Genomic DNA, 14,504 nt, shown 5'->3' on the forward strand with positions numbered 1-14,504 from the left:
TTCCCCAATGAGTGGGAGTTAAACACCGATATTATTCAGACAGGTCTGGTTGAAAATGTTTGTTTTATAAAGTATTTTATTTTTAGCAAAGCAGAGCACATCAGTTTGATTGATTAATTAAAGTTAAGCCTTCAAACATAATAGGTTTATTTAACTGTAATGTCCTATCTGCGATGTGGAGAGTATTATATTTGTAAATGAATAATTTGTATTCCTTGTAGAAAAGTGCAGTACACATTTGAACATTTTAGAATCAAACTAAGAGATTTCCTTTTTACTATGGAACATCCTTTACTATAAAAGGTGAAGAATAATATAGAAATAAGTAATACAAACTTTGGCTCCGTTGTTCTTTTTCTTTTCCGCTCTCTGCTTCACGCTGTCACGATTGCTTGGCAACATGAGCTACCCTGAGGTGGGGGCGGGGACCCCCCCCCCACCTCAGGGTGGGGGGGGTCCTTCAGGGTGGGGGGGTGTAGCCTTCCGAATCTGTGGATTCGGAAGGCTACACCTGTCCGAATCCACAGATATTTTTCTTCTGGTCTTAGTTTATTCCCAGCCTTCGAAGGACCCGTCCTACATAGACCAGTCCTTCGAAGGATGCAGACCCTAAATTCGGACACAGCTTATATGTTGCACTTTCTGTTGTGAGGGACAAAACATGTTGATATTCAAACTGAGCTCCAGTTGCTAACACTACAAACTGTGACTCAGTCCAACTGCTCACTGGTTTCTCCTGAGGGTCAAGAGTATTGTTGCCATGACACAGAGCATCTTCTGACTAACATGCTCAGGAAGACCCACAGTGTGGAGATCAAACACTGACGAGGAACCTGCTGCATCCATGACATGCATATTCTCAGATATCCATTCAATAAGACGTAAGCTGTCACTTCAGATCTAAATCATTTAAATATGCACAGATTTATGGTGAGGAAAGAAGCCATTATGAAATTAGAAAGAAAGAACAACAACAAAAGAAGGTAACGGATCTGGCTCAGAGAACTTAACAGAAACCTCAGCATTTCCTATCTCTTATCGGTGAGGCTGAAAAGTTGATGCTGTGATACATACATGGATGATCAGAGTTGGGTAGTTCTCCTCCAATCTGCTTTTGAGCCACAGGAAGTCCTGGTAGCGTCGCCGTACTTCATACTCGCTGGAGTCGAACTCGCTGCAGGTGGTCTGGAGAAAAGATCCAGATGACAACTTCCATCATTTTTTCTTTTATTTCCTTTATTTAACCAGGTAAACCCCGTTGAGATCCAGATCTCATTTTCCAGAGGGACCATCGTGAAGCTCCACCTCAAACTGGGACTTTAATGTGTTCATTTTGATTCAAAACATATAGGAAAAAGTCATCACCATTCTGCTGGTAATTGTTCATATTTCTGACTGAAATCTGCTTTGTTACACTGCAAATGTTTGTGGAAATCAATTTTAGTCTTAGTCAGAAAAAAAACTAGATTTATTTCAATTCAACAATACTTAATTTATCCCAAAAAGAGAAATTTAATGTTGTCCTAACTGATGTTATCCTAGTACAGTGGTTCTTAACCTGGGTTCGACTGAACCCCAGGGGTTCGATGAGTCGGTCTCAGGGGTTCGGTGGAGGTAAAGACACACTTGTGTAAAGTCATGATGACGCCCCGCTTTGCCATCACTTGCTGCAGAGGATCATGTTACATTGCTGAGCCAATCAGAGCTGCGGAGGAGCACTGATTGGAGGAGCTCCACTCTCAGCATGGATTTGAACTTGTGTCTTTAATTACGTCAGCAAAACTCACCGTTTTTACCAAATAGACCCTTTTCACAGTGACGTCAGACAATGGCCGCCATAACTCAAACCTGGGTATCTTTACTTCCGGTGTGATTTTGCCTTGGGAACCAAGCTGAAAAATTCCCGCATTCTCATAATCTTAAGGATATAATAAAAGGTAAGTTTAATAATAACAGCATTTAAGTGTTAGATAGCTGTTATTAATCATTGTAAATTCACCATTCTCTAACTGTGTATAAAATAAACAGCCTCCGATCGGAGAGTAAACCAGCTAGCAGCAGCTTTAACCACATTTAGGAAAAAATATACTCTCTGTCAGCGCTGTGACGTTTAGAGGTTCACTTTCTGTATTTTATAAAGCAGTGTTTACGTGTTAGATAACAGTTATTAGTCATTGTCAATTTACCATTCTCCAACCAGCCTCCGATCATGAGTAAACCAGCTAGCAGCAGCTTTAGCCACAGTTAGGAAACATATACACCGCCGCCTGTCAGTGATGTAACGTTTAGAGGTTCATTTTCTGTATTAATGGAAAATAAAGGACATAAAAATAACTTTAATCTGATTACTGGATTTGAAATACGAGCTCGTTAGATTATTCGTTACAGGAAAAGTGGTCCGATTAGAGGAAGGCATTACAAAGCAGCGGCGGCACCGGACATCTCTGCTTATAACAAACAAACCCCTATTTTATGGGATGAGTGGCAACTCCAGTCTATAATTTAAGAATCTGATCAAGATTAGAGCCTAAAACGTTATAGTTCAAAAACAGTAAAAAGTTCTGGTTAAGGAACAGTTATGTCACGTAGTTAGCTAGCTAACAAAATTCACTAATGCTAAGCTAACGGTTACGCAAAACAAAAATACCTACCTTCATAGTCAAACAGGTATTGTTCGGTAAAGAATTTCTAGCCTTTGTCTAATTTAGATTTTGTTGTCAGAGAAAATTGGTTTGCAAATCGTGATATATCTTCAAATCTTATTTTAGGCAAATGTTTTAGAGACTGTGTAAACTCCATGCTCTGGTGTTCTGTCTGATCAACATATGCTGTCAGATATATACATATATATAAATATCTAAATCTCTCTTTCTACATATATGTCTTTATATAGATATATATAGATATATATTTGTCCATTTTACATATATATATATATGAAATGGACAACTTTATCGTTACTTACTATGTACACCGGAACTAAGGATACACAGCTTCGAGCCAAAACGGAGGTTGTGTGACGTCATGTGAAAAGGGTCTATTCTGTAGCTTTCGGTGTACTTCTAAATCTGCTTTTTAGTCGCATCTTTTCGGGATTGGTACTGCCTCTAGTGCCGTGGGGGTGGTAACACAACTAATATAATTACATTACTAAATCAAAGTAAAGATTTACTTTACATCGAGAGATGTCATAAACAAGACTTTCTCTCAATGGCCAACCTGTTGAAACTGTGGCAAATTTTAAATACCTTGGGTCGTTCCTGGACAGTCAGCTCAACTTTACTGAAAACACTGACTATATTTTGAAGAACTGATCTCAGAGACTGTACCTTTTAAGAAGACATAGTGATCTTGGGGTGACCCAACTAATGTCTTGAATTTGGGGGAAAAAAATCATATTTTATTTATCACTACAAAGGGTTCAATGAATGCGCATATGAAACTGGTGGGTTCGGTACCTCAAAAAAAGGTTAAGAACCACTGTCCTAGTATCTTCACAGATACGTCACTTGAATGGTGATGATGTGAAGAGGAAGGATCTCCAGCAGCAGTCAGGCTTGCAAGTAATCTGAAGAGGCCTTGGTTTGAACATCCTCCTCTGAATCCATATGCCAGCAGAAAATATCACGTCAGATTATTTAATCAGTGATTTTGCAGGTAATTAAAGCTCTGCTAACACTGAATTTTGTCACTGCATGTTGCCAAACCTAAAATACTGGATGGATGGATGGATGGATGGATGGATGGATGGATGGATGGATGGATGGATGGATGGATGGATGGATGGATGGATGGATGGATGGATGGATGGATGGATGGATGGACGGACGGATGGCAGAAAAGGAAGGAAGGAAAACTGAATTCAGTTCAATTCAACAATACTTAATTTGTCCCAGAAGAGAAGACAGAAAGAAAAGAAGGAAGGCCATTAGAGGATTAATGTCCCAGGATTAAGGGACCGAGACAGAGGCTGAACATTTAAGTTTCTCACTTAAAGAAACATTTCATTTGAACATTTAAATGGATTCAGATTAAATATTTACATTTAATCTGAACCTGTTCACCAGTAACTATAGAACAATCAATATGTTACTTTGTGTCTGGACAAAAGTAACATTAGCAACTCACCCTGGTTACAACTCTGTACGTAATGAAGGTCTCAATAGCAGAAATGTGGCTCTCTGGGTTGTCAACGGTAACAAAGATGTCTTTATTAATGGCACCTTGTTGCTCCTCTTCATTCTCTTCATCCAGTCGGAACTGGTTGACCATGGAGTCAGGAGAGTTGGGCATGGGGTTGCCATCAGCCAGGGACGTATTCTGGATCAACAGACAGTATGGCTGCTGTTAGCTTAGCGCAATGCTTTCATAAGGAAGGGCTGATCCAGACAAATGTTTAAAGCAACCTGAATGTTTAACCATGATTAGTAGGTGGAACAATACACACCTTCTGAAGGAGAAAACAATAAGAGATGACAAAATGACCCTCAATTTGTCCAGTCCTCACAACATTGTATTGCAACATAACATTTCCTGTTAACTGAGCTGACAGCAGCAGTGCAGCGGCGCAGCAGCAACACGTTAGAAACTGAAATGTTTACAGGTTCCACACAGGTCCTCTCATTCAAATCACTCTGTTTATCTATATATCAGTGAACCATGGTGTGCTGCCTGTAGGTCTGCTCAGAACCTGCTGAGGTCAGCAGGAAAACTCAGACATCTGCAGCAGACAGAGGTCTCACTCTGAGCCTTTATTTAACTGACAACATTAAGTTAATTCAAGACAATTCCTGAATTTTACTCTGACCATGAGATCCTTTTAAACAGGGGTCCCCAAACTTTTTCCTGTGAGGGCCACATAACTTTTTCTTTCTCTGGTGAGGGGCCAAAGTCATTTTGTAACAGAAAAAGTGTGACGTTTGCAGGAGTGCCTAAATGTAAAAATATATTGTTTTCCAGAAAGCACAATCAAATAACATTCTCTGGGTTCTTCACAAAAAAATCCAGTAAGGATTATAGTCCGTATTTTCCGAACTATGAGCGGCACTGACCTATAAACCACAACCCAAACGTTTATTTTGATTTTTTTAAAACTAGTAAACATGCACATATAAGCCGCAAATATCTCTGCTGCTCCAGGTTTTCCACAACGATGCAGCAGCAGAGGAGGGCAGACACCCAAAATTTGAGTAATAACAAGTCAATTGAATATCACATTTATTATGGTTGAAAAAGAAAAAGTTGCCAAGTTTAGATTTAACAGAACTGATTACGGTAGTTTCTGAACGGTAACTGTAACAGTAAAAGTGCTGATCCTTCGTGTCTGCTACTATACTAGTATGTGCTAAATCAGTGGTCCCCAACCTTTTTATTACTTGGAAATTTTGTTGCGGCCCGGGGGTGGGGGTGGTGGGGGGATGAGAATAGGGGATGAACAGTCAGATAAGGCTTCTGCATGTTGGTGTTCCCACTAAATCCTGAATATGCCCTATTTGGGTTGTCTTGGCCCTTTTATCGCAGTGACTGCGATAAAAGGGCAGTCACTGCCCTTTTATCTGAAAAAAACTGGAAAAGTCAGTTTTTCCTGACTTTTTCCAAGTCCTGACTTGGAACGAGAATACGACCTGTTTGTTGAATGTGACAGGTAGCCAATCAGAAAGCGTGGTGATGTAAGAACAGAGGGGAATCCCAAACAGCTGACATATCGCGCAACTGAGAGTCAGGTGGATATCGGAGATGATATGTGGAAATGTTTATTATATGTAAAGGTCATTATTATGTTTATTAAGTTAAAAATGTTAACTATGAAAAAACAGTCACTGCCAAATCATAGTGCAGCAAATAGAGCGGCTGCTACCGTCGTCTTTTATCCACCGCCTTTTCTTTTTGTTACGTGTTTTATCTCTTAAAATGACTCCACAAACTATCACTATTGCTTCTACTTCATCATCCGTGTTTGGTTATTCTAAATTCCCGTTTGCTATGTTGGGGGTTTTACTGGATTATCCTCTGGAATCGGTTCGTGTTGCTCCTGCCTTGGATACACGAACCTATTGTACTTTTATCAGCTCTGTGAAGTTTGGAGAATCGGTCGACATTTCTTAAATCATGCCGTCTAAACCAGACTTAAGACTCACAAGCTCTACTCATCTCCTCTCGACCACTGCCCAAACACTCTGACTCTGGTCGCTATGGTAACGTTTACATATCCCTTCAAAATAAGATAAAGATGCACCACAAAAACGAACATTTTACTTTCTTGAAAATTTTAACTCACGATAATGACTAACGGGAGCCCTGAGCTTGTTTCTTTGCAACGAGACGGTCCCATCTGGGAGTGATGAGAGACAATGACACCCGAGCTGTGTTGCTTGAGCACAGCGTGCTTGGTCTCTACGTTGCAAAGCAGCTTGAAGCTTCATCGCCGCATGTTACGCAGCGCGGCTTATAATGTGGGACTCACCTACCGGTCCGGGATAAATCCATCCTCCTGTTTCTTCTCTGGGCCTTTTCCCCTTTGCAAAGAAACTTTCCAAAGACATCTGATCTGTTTCTTACTCATTTTGCTGCATGTGGGCTCAGTGTTGGCGCGCAAGTAACCAATGATTCACTTCCTGCTAAAGAGCCCCCTAGTGGTTGAATAAAAATCCACATATAAATGGCTTATAGTCCGGAAAATACGGTAAATGAAAAAAGAAAAAATATCTCAATGCTCTCTGGTATTGTTCAGGGGGCCGGACCAAATGTGGAGACGGGCCGGATCCGGCCCGCGGGCCGTAGTTTGGGGACCACTGCTTTTAAAAAACTAGTTGTTATGGTTACAGACTGAGGGAAGAAGGGAGCAGCCATCAATTTAGGAGGAAGAAATTAAAGATATGCAACAGGAGATCTTTAATGTATTGTGGTGCTAAGCCGTTAAGTGATTTATAGACTAACACAGTGATTCCCAAACTTTTTCTCCTAGGCCCCCTCAGTGGTTTCCAAACTATTTCTGGGCCTCCCCTATGGCTTACAAATAGCTGTCTGGTTGAACGATGTGTGTGAGAGAAGGGGGTGGGGGGTGGATTCTTGGAGACTCCCTGTTATACTCAGTCCCGGCTCCAGACTAACAAGGGGGGGAATCAACTCTTTTGGGGGCAAAAATGAATCGTAGCTGAACACAGACAACAACACCAGTAGCCTACAAGCTACTTGTTAACAAGCTGAAGGTGCTGTATTGATATTAGCTAGCTGTCTGGGTGAATGATGTGTGTGAGCAAAGGGGGTGGGGGGTGGATTCCCCCCATCCCCCACCATGCCATCTTTTAGCTAACTTTACCTGCATCCAACAGCTTTACTCAACAGTCTGTTAGTTTGGGGGAAAAACTGTGAAAAGTTATTTGCTATTTGCTGGTTTGCTGCCATAATCCTAACACACCTGCGTAGCTCTGCACAGCAGCAGCAGGTCCACTAGCGGAACAAGTCAGCGTTGGGCCGGGGGGCGGGGCCAATGACCGGGCCCCTCACGTGTATCACTTGCACTGCTAAAAACTGTTGAGCACGTTTTTCGTTTGATTTTTACCAAGGAAGCAGATTGGCTAAACCGTGAGTGAAAGAGTCACTGGGATTGACTACTATATATTCCATTGAGGGACAGTAAGTTTAACATTAAACCTTTCTGAACAGGTAGGGCGCACTTTCTCCTTCTATAATCAGACATTTAAGCAACTTGAAACCATTTCTCCCTCCCTGGCTCCTGCAGACCCAGGCACCCATCCGGGCCCGGGCCGGGGCGGCTGCCCCCCGGTACTCCCTATAGCTCTGCGCCTGAGCAGGTCTCCTTCACAGCCGCACAGGTGTAAACCCAGTACGGGCGTCGTAGCGCTCATGTTGCGTTTAAAGGTATCTCGGAAAAACAGTTTACGACATGTTAACAACGGATTAAACAGTTTTAACTGCTGATAAAAGTGACAGAGGACACAGATATGGGAAGTGTGGAAGCCTCTACTGAATCAAATTGACAGAGGAATAACAGAGAGTTGGCCATTCTAAGGTAAAAACCCAGCGCATACTGCGTTCATGTTTTTTTTTTTTTTTTTCCATCCAGACGGCTTCCCGCGCCCCCCTGCAATGACACGGCGTCCTCCCCAGGGGGCGTGCCCTACAGTTTGGGAACCTCTGGACTAACGACAATTTTAAAGTCTATCCACCTTATTCCTGTGAGGCTTACCGGGGAAACGATTATGGGTCTTACTTCCGGCACCCACCGGAAGTAGCAGTATTTCACTGTAATTTGTAGGGTTTTTTGCTAATCTATATTCATGATAGAAGTTAAATCTCTCTTTTCGGTTATAATACAATATTTAGTTAAACCTGTTCACGGACACACCGTCTGCTATCAGAGAGCTGCTCAGTACAGAGAATCGTAAATTGTGAGTTTAATCACGGGGAGCGACAGGAACACAGCGTTAAGTTTTGTAACGGAATGACCGTGACTTAGCAGCGCCGCTAACAGCTCGTTTCTCTGAAGAACTGATGACATAAAACACCAGAACTACATAACATTAGCTTGGTGTGATGTGAATTTTATTTTTCGTTTGTATTTTAAAAATAAAGTTCATGAGTTGTGTCTTTATCATTATATTTGGGGCAGGAACATTTTTTATAAGACAAAATAAAATATCTGGCTTCATTTAGTCCATCACAACCAGAATATCAAGGTTCTCTGTTGCTGAGTGTCGCTGCAAATCAGCGGAGATTTATAAATAATCGTAATACGGATAATCTCTCCCCACTGAACTAGATCCGAATCGAATCACACATTAACCTGTTATGGAGAGCAACTTGCCACTGGAAAGTGTCTGCCCTTGTGAAGCTCGGGTAACTGTTATGCTGTTCGTAGCTGTACTCTAATAATCAGACCAAGTTTAATTTGTGGCTGCAGCAAGAGTGTTTTGAACATGCGCCCAAAACAAAGGCAGTAGTTTTCATCGCCTACCAACAGATAAGGAAACAAAAAGAATATGGCTAAAAATTCTAAACTTAAACAGAGAACCCAAAATGCTTTATGTGTGCGCATTTCATTGTGTGGATAGAAAGCCAAGGGAAGAAAACCCGCATCTGCATCCGAAGCAAGTGAGTCAGTGAAATAGCTAAATATTCTAGTGTGGGTTATTTGCGGCCATTTCTGCAAGTAGTGGTAAAACAATATTGTCACATTTAAGCTGTGATAGCTGGTGTTCCCACATATTTTATAGCCTAAAACCTCTGTGGAAAACCAGTTTATGAGTTGCTAACATGTAAACAAATGGCGGTTCCGGTTAGCAGCGGAAGTCGCGCCCATAAATCACCCACCTTATTCCTAGCCCCCTGGGGGCTAGGAATAAGGTGGATTCTCTGAGCTACAGTGAGCCAATCATAGACATAATATAAGAATAGACCCAGCACTGGCTGCTCCGTCGCAGGAAATACGGCGTCCATCTTGGAAGGGTCATCCCTCCTACTTTGCTCAATCAAAACTCCAGAAGATGCCCCAGCACTACGGGATATTGTTGTTCTGATTGATGGACTATTGATGCGAGGGCTCCACAGACAACATTTTACAAGTAAGATGGACATATTATTGTGTATTTTGTGATTAGAATATTACTTTACTGTATTTATGTCCACCGGCGAAATACCAGCTAATATTAGCTACAGTGCTTGGTGTAATACGGGTTCAGCCCCGCTATGAAGGCTAACTGAGATTCCTTAAATCTAAAAAATTAATTATTTTCTAACATTGACTTAGATTATCTGACACAAGAGCCTACATTAGAAATGTGACAGTGTAACATATATTACAACAATTATATTACTTCAAAATTAAGATGCATCCCAAATCTTCTGTTTTGTTTTGAAGGTTTCATTAAGACACGATGTGAGGAAGAAGAGGGAGATATCTTTAAAGAGAGACAAATTCACTGCAGCACGGATGAATCTCGCATCGGATTTTGGACTCAATCTCAGCTGCTGAATCTCTCTGAAGCTAGAAATCCTCGGCTGGAAAACAGCCGACAGATAAATTAGGCTGATATATATATCTATAGATATATATATCTAATATATATTATTCAGTATTAATCATTATTTATTTGTGTTTGTATATTTATATAAATATGTATTGATATTACTAAATAATGTATTAAATAAATTATGATCGGCTGTGTGGTTTATAAAATGCTCATCGTACATCAATATCAGAATATTCCATTCCTATTATACTGTTATAGCCACTAAGCATATTTAAATATGCTGAACTATGTATCAATACAATAAAAAAAATACTTAAAAAATACAATTGTTTATAAATGTAGCTTTGATAGATGTTTGAATATGGTTTTAAGTAACAAAAAAGCGTGTAATAATCGATTAAATGCACCGATATGTCATTGTGCCTGCCAAACATATAACGCTGAGTGGAGCAGTCAACCCTTCCAAGATGGCAGCCCTAAATCTCGTCAGCAAGAGTGGTCCATGAGGCGTCTATTCTTATATTATGTCTATAGAGCCAATTCTACAGGGATGATGTGCTCCATCTTCCTGGTTTTAGAGAGAACTCCGGCAGCAACGTTCTGGATTAGCTGATCAGATTTTTTTCGACAGACCTGTAAAGACACTGTTGCAGAATAAATGTGACTAAAGATAAACACATGGATGAGTTTCTCTAGATGCTGCTGAGACATCAGTCCTCTAATCCTGGAAATGTTCTTCAGGTGATAGAAGGTCGACTTTGTAACCGTTTTTATGTGGCTCTGAAGATTCAGGTCAGAGTTCATCACCACACCCAGATTTCAGCCTGATCTCTGGTTCTAGCTGTAATAACTGAAGCTCTGTGTTGACTCCAGATCAGTGTTTCTCAAACTGTGGTCCCTGAACCACTGGTAGGCCACGAGCGCCGCCTAGTGGTCAGCAAGGTCATGCAAGTAAACCACCATTTATTTGCCATGGCTTGAGCTCAAAGTATGATGCATAGAGTTAGCTTACCAAATGATTGTGTTTAAAAATAATAATGATTAAGTGACTTAAAACCAAGACACTCAAAGGAAAAGCTGAAGATAGAGATTGAAAGAAAACAACTCCAGGATTACTTATATAATCGGAGGAAACCAAGTTACACCTGCTGGGAGTATTGTGCCAAGCGATCACGAGTGATTTGATTCTTTTGAACAAGTCTATGGTAGGCAGAGGTGCTGCCAGGAATCTTGGGTCCCTTGACAAAAAATTAAATGTCTCTCCACGAGTAACAGTCATAGGCAACATGCAAAATATACATGAAACAATCCAGACTTCTCAAAAAATGCTATGTAGTTGCATTTTATTCAAGCTGCAGTATGTTTTCTTCATGTTTGTTAAAGCTGTCAACATGTTGTGACAGTTTATTATGAGACAGTTAATCTGTGAAAACAATCAATCTCCTTCCTGAACTACTATTGCTAGCTAAGGTACTGCATCGTTCTGACCAAAACAACTAATCAGAACCAGTAGGAGGGTCTTAGTGTTGTCAATCAACCTCATTCACTCACTGCTAAATGTGCTAATGGTGGAGAAACAATTTATCATTACAGGAATATCGTTAATCTGTCATAACTGGTAGCTATGCTAATTAGACTGAGCATTCACAACAGGCTATGCTAGCTGCAGCATAGCACAGAGAGAGGCGGAGGAAGGATGAGCCACATGAGATTGTGACTGACGGCACTAAAACTCTCCTGCCACTGATTGGTTGTTTCTAGAGAGTACTGGGAGAAGGCAGAGGAAATAGATTTTTCACAGATTACCTCTCATTACCACATCGTAATGTGGAGCTGTGCATCATCTGCCATCATCTGCCTAGTTATGGTAGCTAAACAGTTAAAACTGTCACAACATAATGACAGTTTTAACAAATATGTGGAAAAAAATATTTTTATAAAAGTTACATACTGCAGCTTTAAATTCACTCAGGTAGGATGGTAGGACTCAAGTCTCAGTAAGTGAAGAACTGTTCTTTGTTTTTTATACTTTGCTTGCTTATGATGCTGTGATCACACCCCAACAACCATTGTTATTTTTATTTAATAAAAAAATATTAAATTCATTACAATAGATGGGTGTATATTTTTTTAGATTTAATGGTGAAGAATATGATTTTTGTTTCTCCCAAAGCAACTCAAAAGTTTATTTTTCTTTAACTGTGCTTCTAAATTACAAATAGGCCTAAACATTATTAATGTATAGAACTTTTGCAATAAAGAACAACTTCTTTTTTATTTCTGTGTATTTGACATGATTGGAATGATTAGAAACCACAATTTCACAAAATAACTCCAAATACTCCAAGAATAATTACTAATGACAATAAATGTATTAAGAGACTAATATTTTCATTTCAGGTTGTATATATTAAGATGTTGTGTCAAGTTACATGGTCTATGAGTGTTTGTTAAATGGGTTAACAAATGGGCCTTTTTCAGGTCCTCAGCCTGAAAAAGTTTGAGACACTGCTCTAGATCGTTCTTATTTTATGTCCAGAGATAATAACTTCAGTTTTGTTTCGGTTCTGCTGTAGAAAGTTATGGCACAAACACATTTATCTCTTCCAAGCATCTGTTCCGTTCTTTTATGGGTTCAGAGTCACCTGGTGGCATCGTAATGTGGAGCTGTGCATCATCTGCCTAGTTATGGTAGCTAATTTTATTTTACTTAATGTTATAACCTGAGCTTGTGAGAGCATATAGATACTGAATAATGGTTTTACTCATGATTTCCACAAAGAATGTTTCCCTTGCATGTTTTAGTGTAGTGGTCCACTACTATAGGTGAACCAGTTTTTTGGCTAATTTTGCAATGATTGGTTCGGACCAATGATTAAATCAATCTGTTGTTTACCCCAATTAATTAAATATATTAGACACAATGAACTCACAACATCATTGATATTAACACTAAAAGGGGCAGTACTGTGTGTTTTCCAAGCACATAGTGCTATAAAATGGCACTAACAACTGCTATAAAATGTTAACTTAATTAATTAACATAGTTAACTGAAGTTAACTGTCCTAAAAGCATGATGACGACTTCAGTTGTTATAAAAATGCTGTATCTCAAATATGACTTAAAGAAATTTGACTTAGTAGTTTAACACCTTGAAATTGTTCCTCTGTTTAAAATCTCCACCTTCAGGAAGTCTGAAGGTGTAGTGACTGCCATGGAAGATTAAAGGATTTCTCAGAATCAAGGAAACATTCCTGGTAGGTTTTTGGTGAGGGAATAAAATTATAACTTGATGTAAAGCTCAAAAAAGTTGATTTTTACATAATACTGCCCCTAGAGAGTGTGGAGCATTTTTTGTCATATTTATATTCATATTTAATGTCAGATACATTTCATTACAAAGAGGGTTAGGCCCAAACTGAGCTTAAAGCCAGAATATGTTTACATGTTGCCCTAATAAAGTCTTCAGGTCAGAGACCTATGCTTTGCTCATCTGGATAAATGAGGATAAGGTTTTAAATTCCTTCATTTTCCTGTTGGATTCAAAATTAACATTCCTATCAAAAAATCAGTCAGAGCACAGGAAATAAAAAAAAATGTCAGGTGAGAACTGGTGTTGGCCAGGACGTCGATCGATGTGATACCAGGCGAAAATAAGGTCAGCTTCACACTCCAAAACCTACAGAAATTAATGTCAGCAAAATTTCTTTAAACAGACAAAAAAAAATCTTTTAAAAAATAAAGTACTTTTAAAACAGCAGCAGTTTAATAAAAGACTGTTTGGCGTTAGGAACAACTTAGAAGCCTAGTACAACAGGCAGCTGACGGGAGACTCGGTTCTGTTCAACTCTTCCTGGTGTCAGCGGAACACCACTCAGTCGGTCAGTCCACAACACCAGAAAGCCACAGCAAAGCAAAGCTGACTCAAGGCCAACTTTATTTTACCTTACTGAACACCTCCAGGTCTTCGTCCTCATCAAGGTCCAACATGTGTCCTGAAATGTCCGCCGGGACTGTAGCTCCACTCATTACAATGCCCGACTTTTTAAATGAAATAACTTCAATAGGAAGAATTGAGAAAAACTTCCATTCCAACTTCTGAGTTGGAATGGAAGCCACAGCTCCCGAAACCACTTCCACTGAGCGTTTTCAAAATAAAAGCATGATAACGACTTTGGCCATAGTTTATTTATAATTCGTCAATTAACAATACTTGTCTCACAACATATTATAACATATTATGAGACCAACAGATGTAGGTTACTGACATATAAAACGGGAGCAATCAATTGATTCAAAATCAGGTACAGTCAATCTTGTTTTACATAATAATGTTTAACAGTTATTGGCATTAACTATGGCGCTAATTGGGTGAAAAATACAGTTGTGTTCAGTTTGGAATCAGAATCAGCTTTATTCACCAAGTTTGTGCACAAAAACAAGGACTTTTAAGTCTAAATGTTATGGGGGAGGGAATAAAATAATAGGATTTAGGTCAGAAACACCCAACC

The 14,504-nt window shown here is 39.7% G+C and overlaps 1 protein-coding gene across 6 annotated transcripts in view; it reads right to left on the reverse strand.

Moving 5' to 3' along the window:
• snx7 (sorting nexin 7) overlaps positions 1–14,125 on the reverse strand; it is a 59,521-nt gene extending 45,396 nt beyond the window's left edge. For 3 of the 6 annotated variants that reach the window (XM_088001161.1, XM_088001160.1, XM_088001158.1), the window contains exons 1-3: positions 13,939–14,125; positions 4,129–4,320; positions 1,075–1,185 (exon numbers count right to left, since the gene is read on the reverse strand). In XM_088001161.1, the coding sequence (XP_087857287.1) occupies positions 1,075–1,185; positions 4,129–4,320; positions 13,939–14,022 (387 nt within the window). In that variant the 5' untranslated portion in view covers positions 14,023–14,125. The remainder of the gene's footprint in view (positions 1–1,074; positions 1,186–4,128; positions 4,321–13,938) is intronic. The other 3 variants (XM_088001162.1, XM_088001163.1, XM_088001159.1) reach the window with 2 other exon arrangements.
• Positions 14,126–14,504: the final 379 nt, after the last annotated feature.

The sequence above is a fragment of the Poecilia mexicana genome, unplaced genomic scaffold, assembly GCF_051168715.1.
Source record: "Poecilia mexicana isolate PSO_F unplaced genomic scaffold, ASM5116871v1 scaffold_20, whole genome shotgun sequence".
NCBI lineage: Eukaryota > Metazoa > Chordata > Actinopteri > Cyprinodontiformes > Poeciliidae > Poecilia > Poecilia mexicana.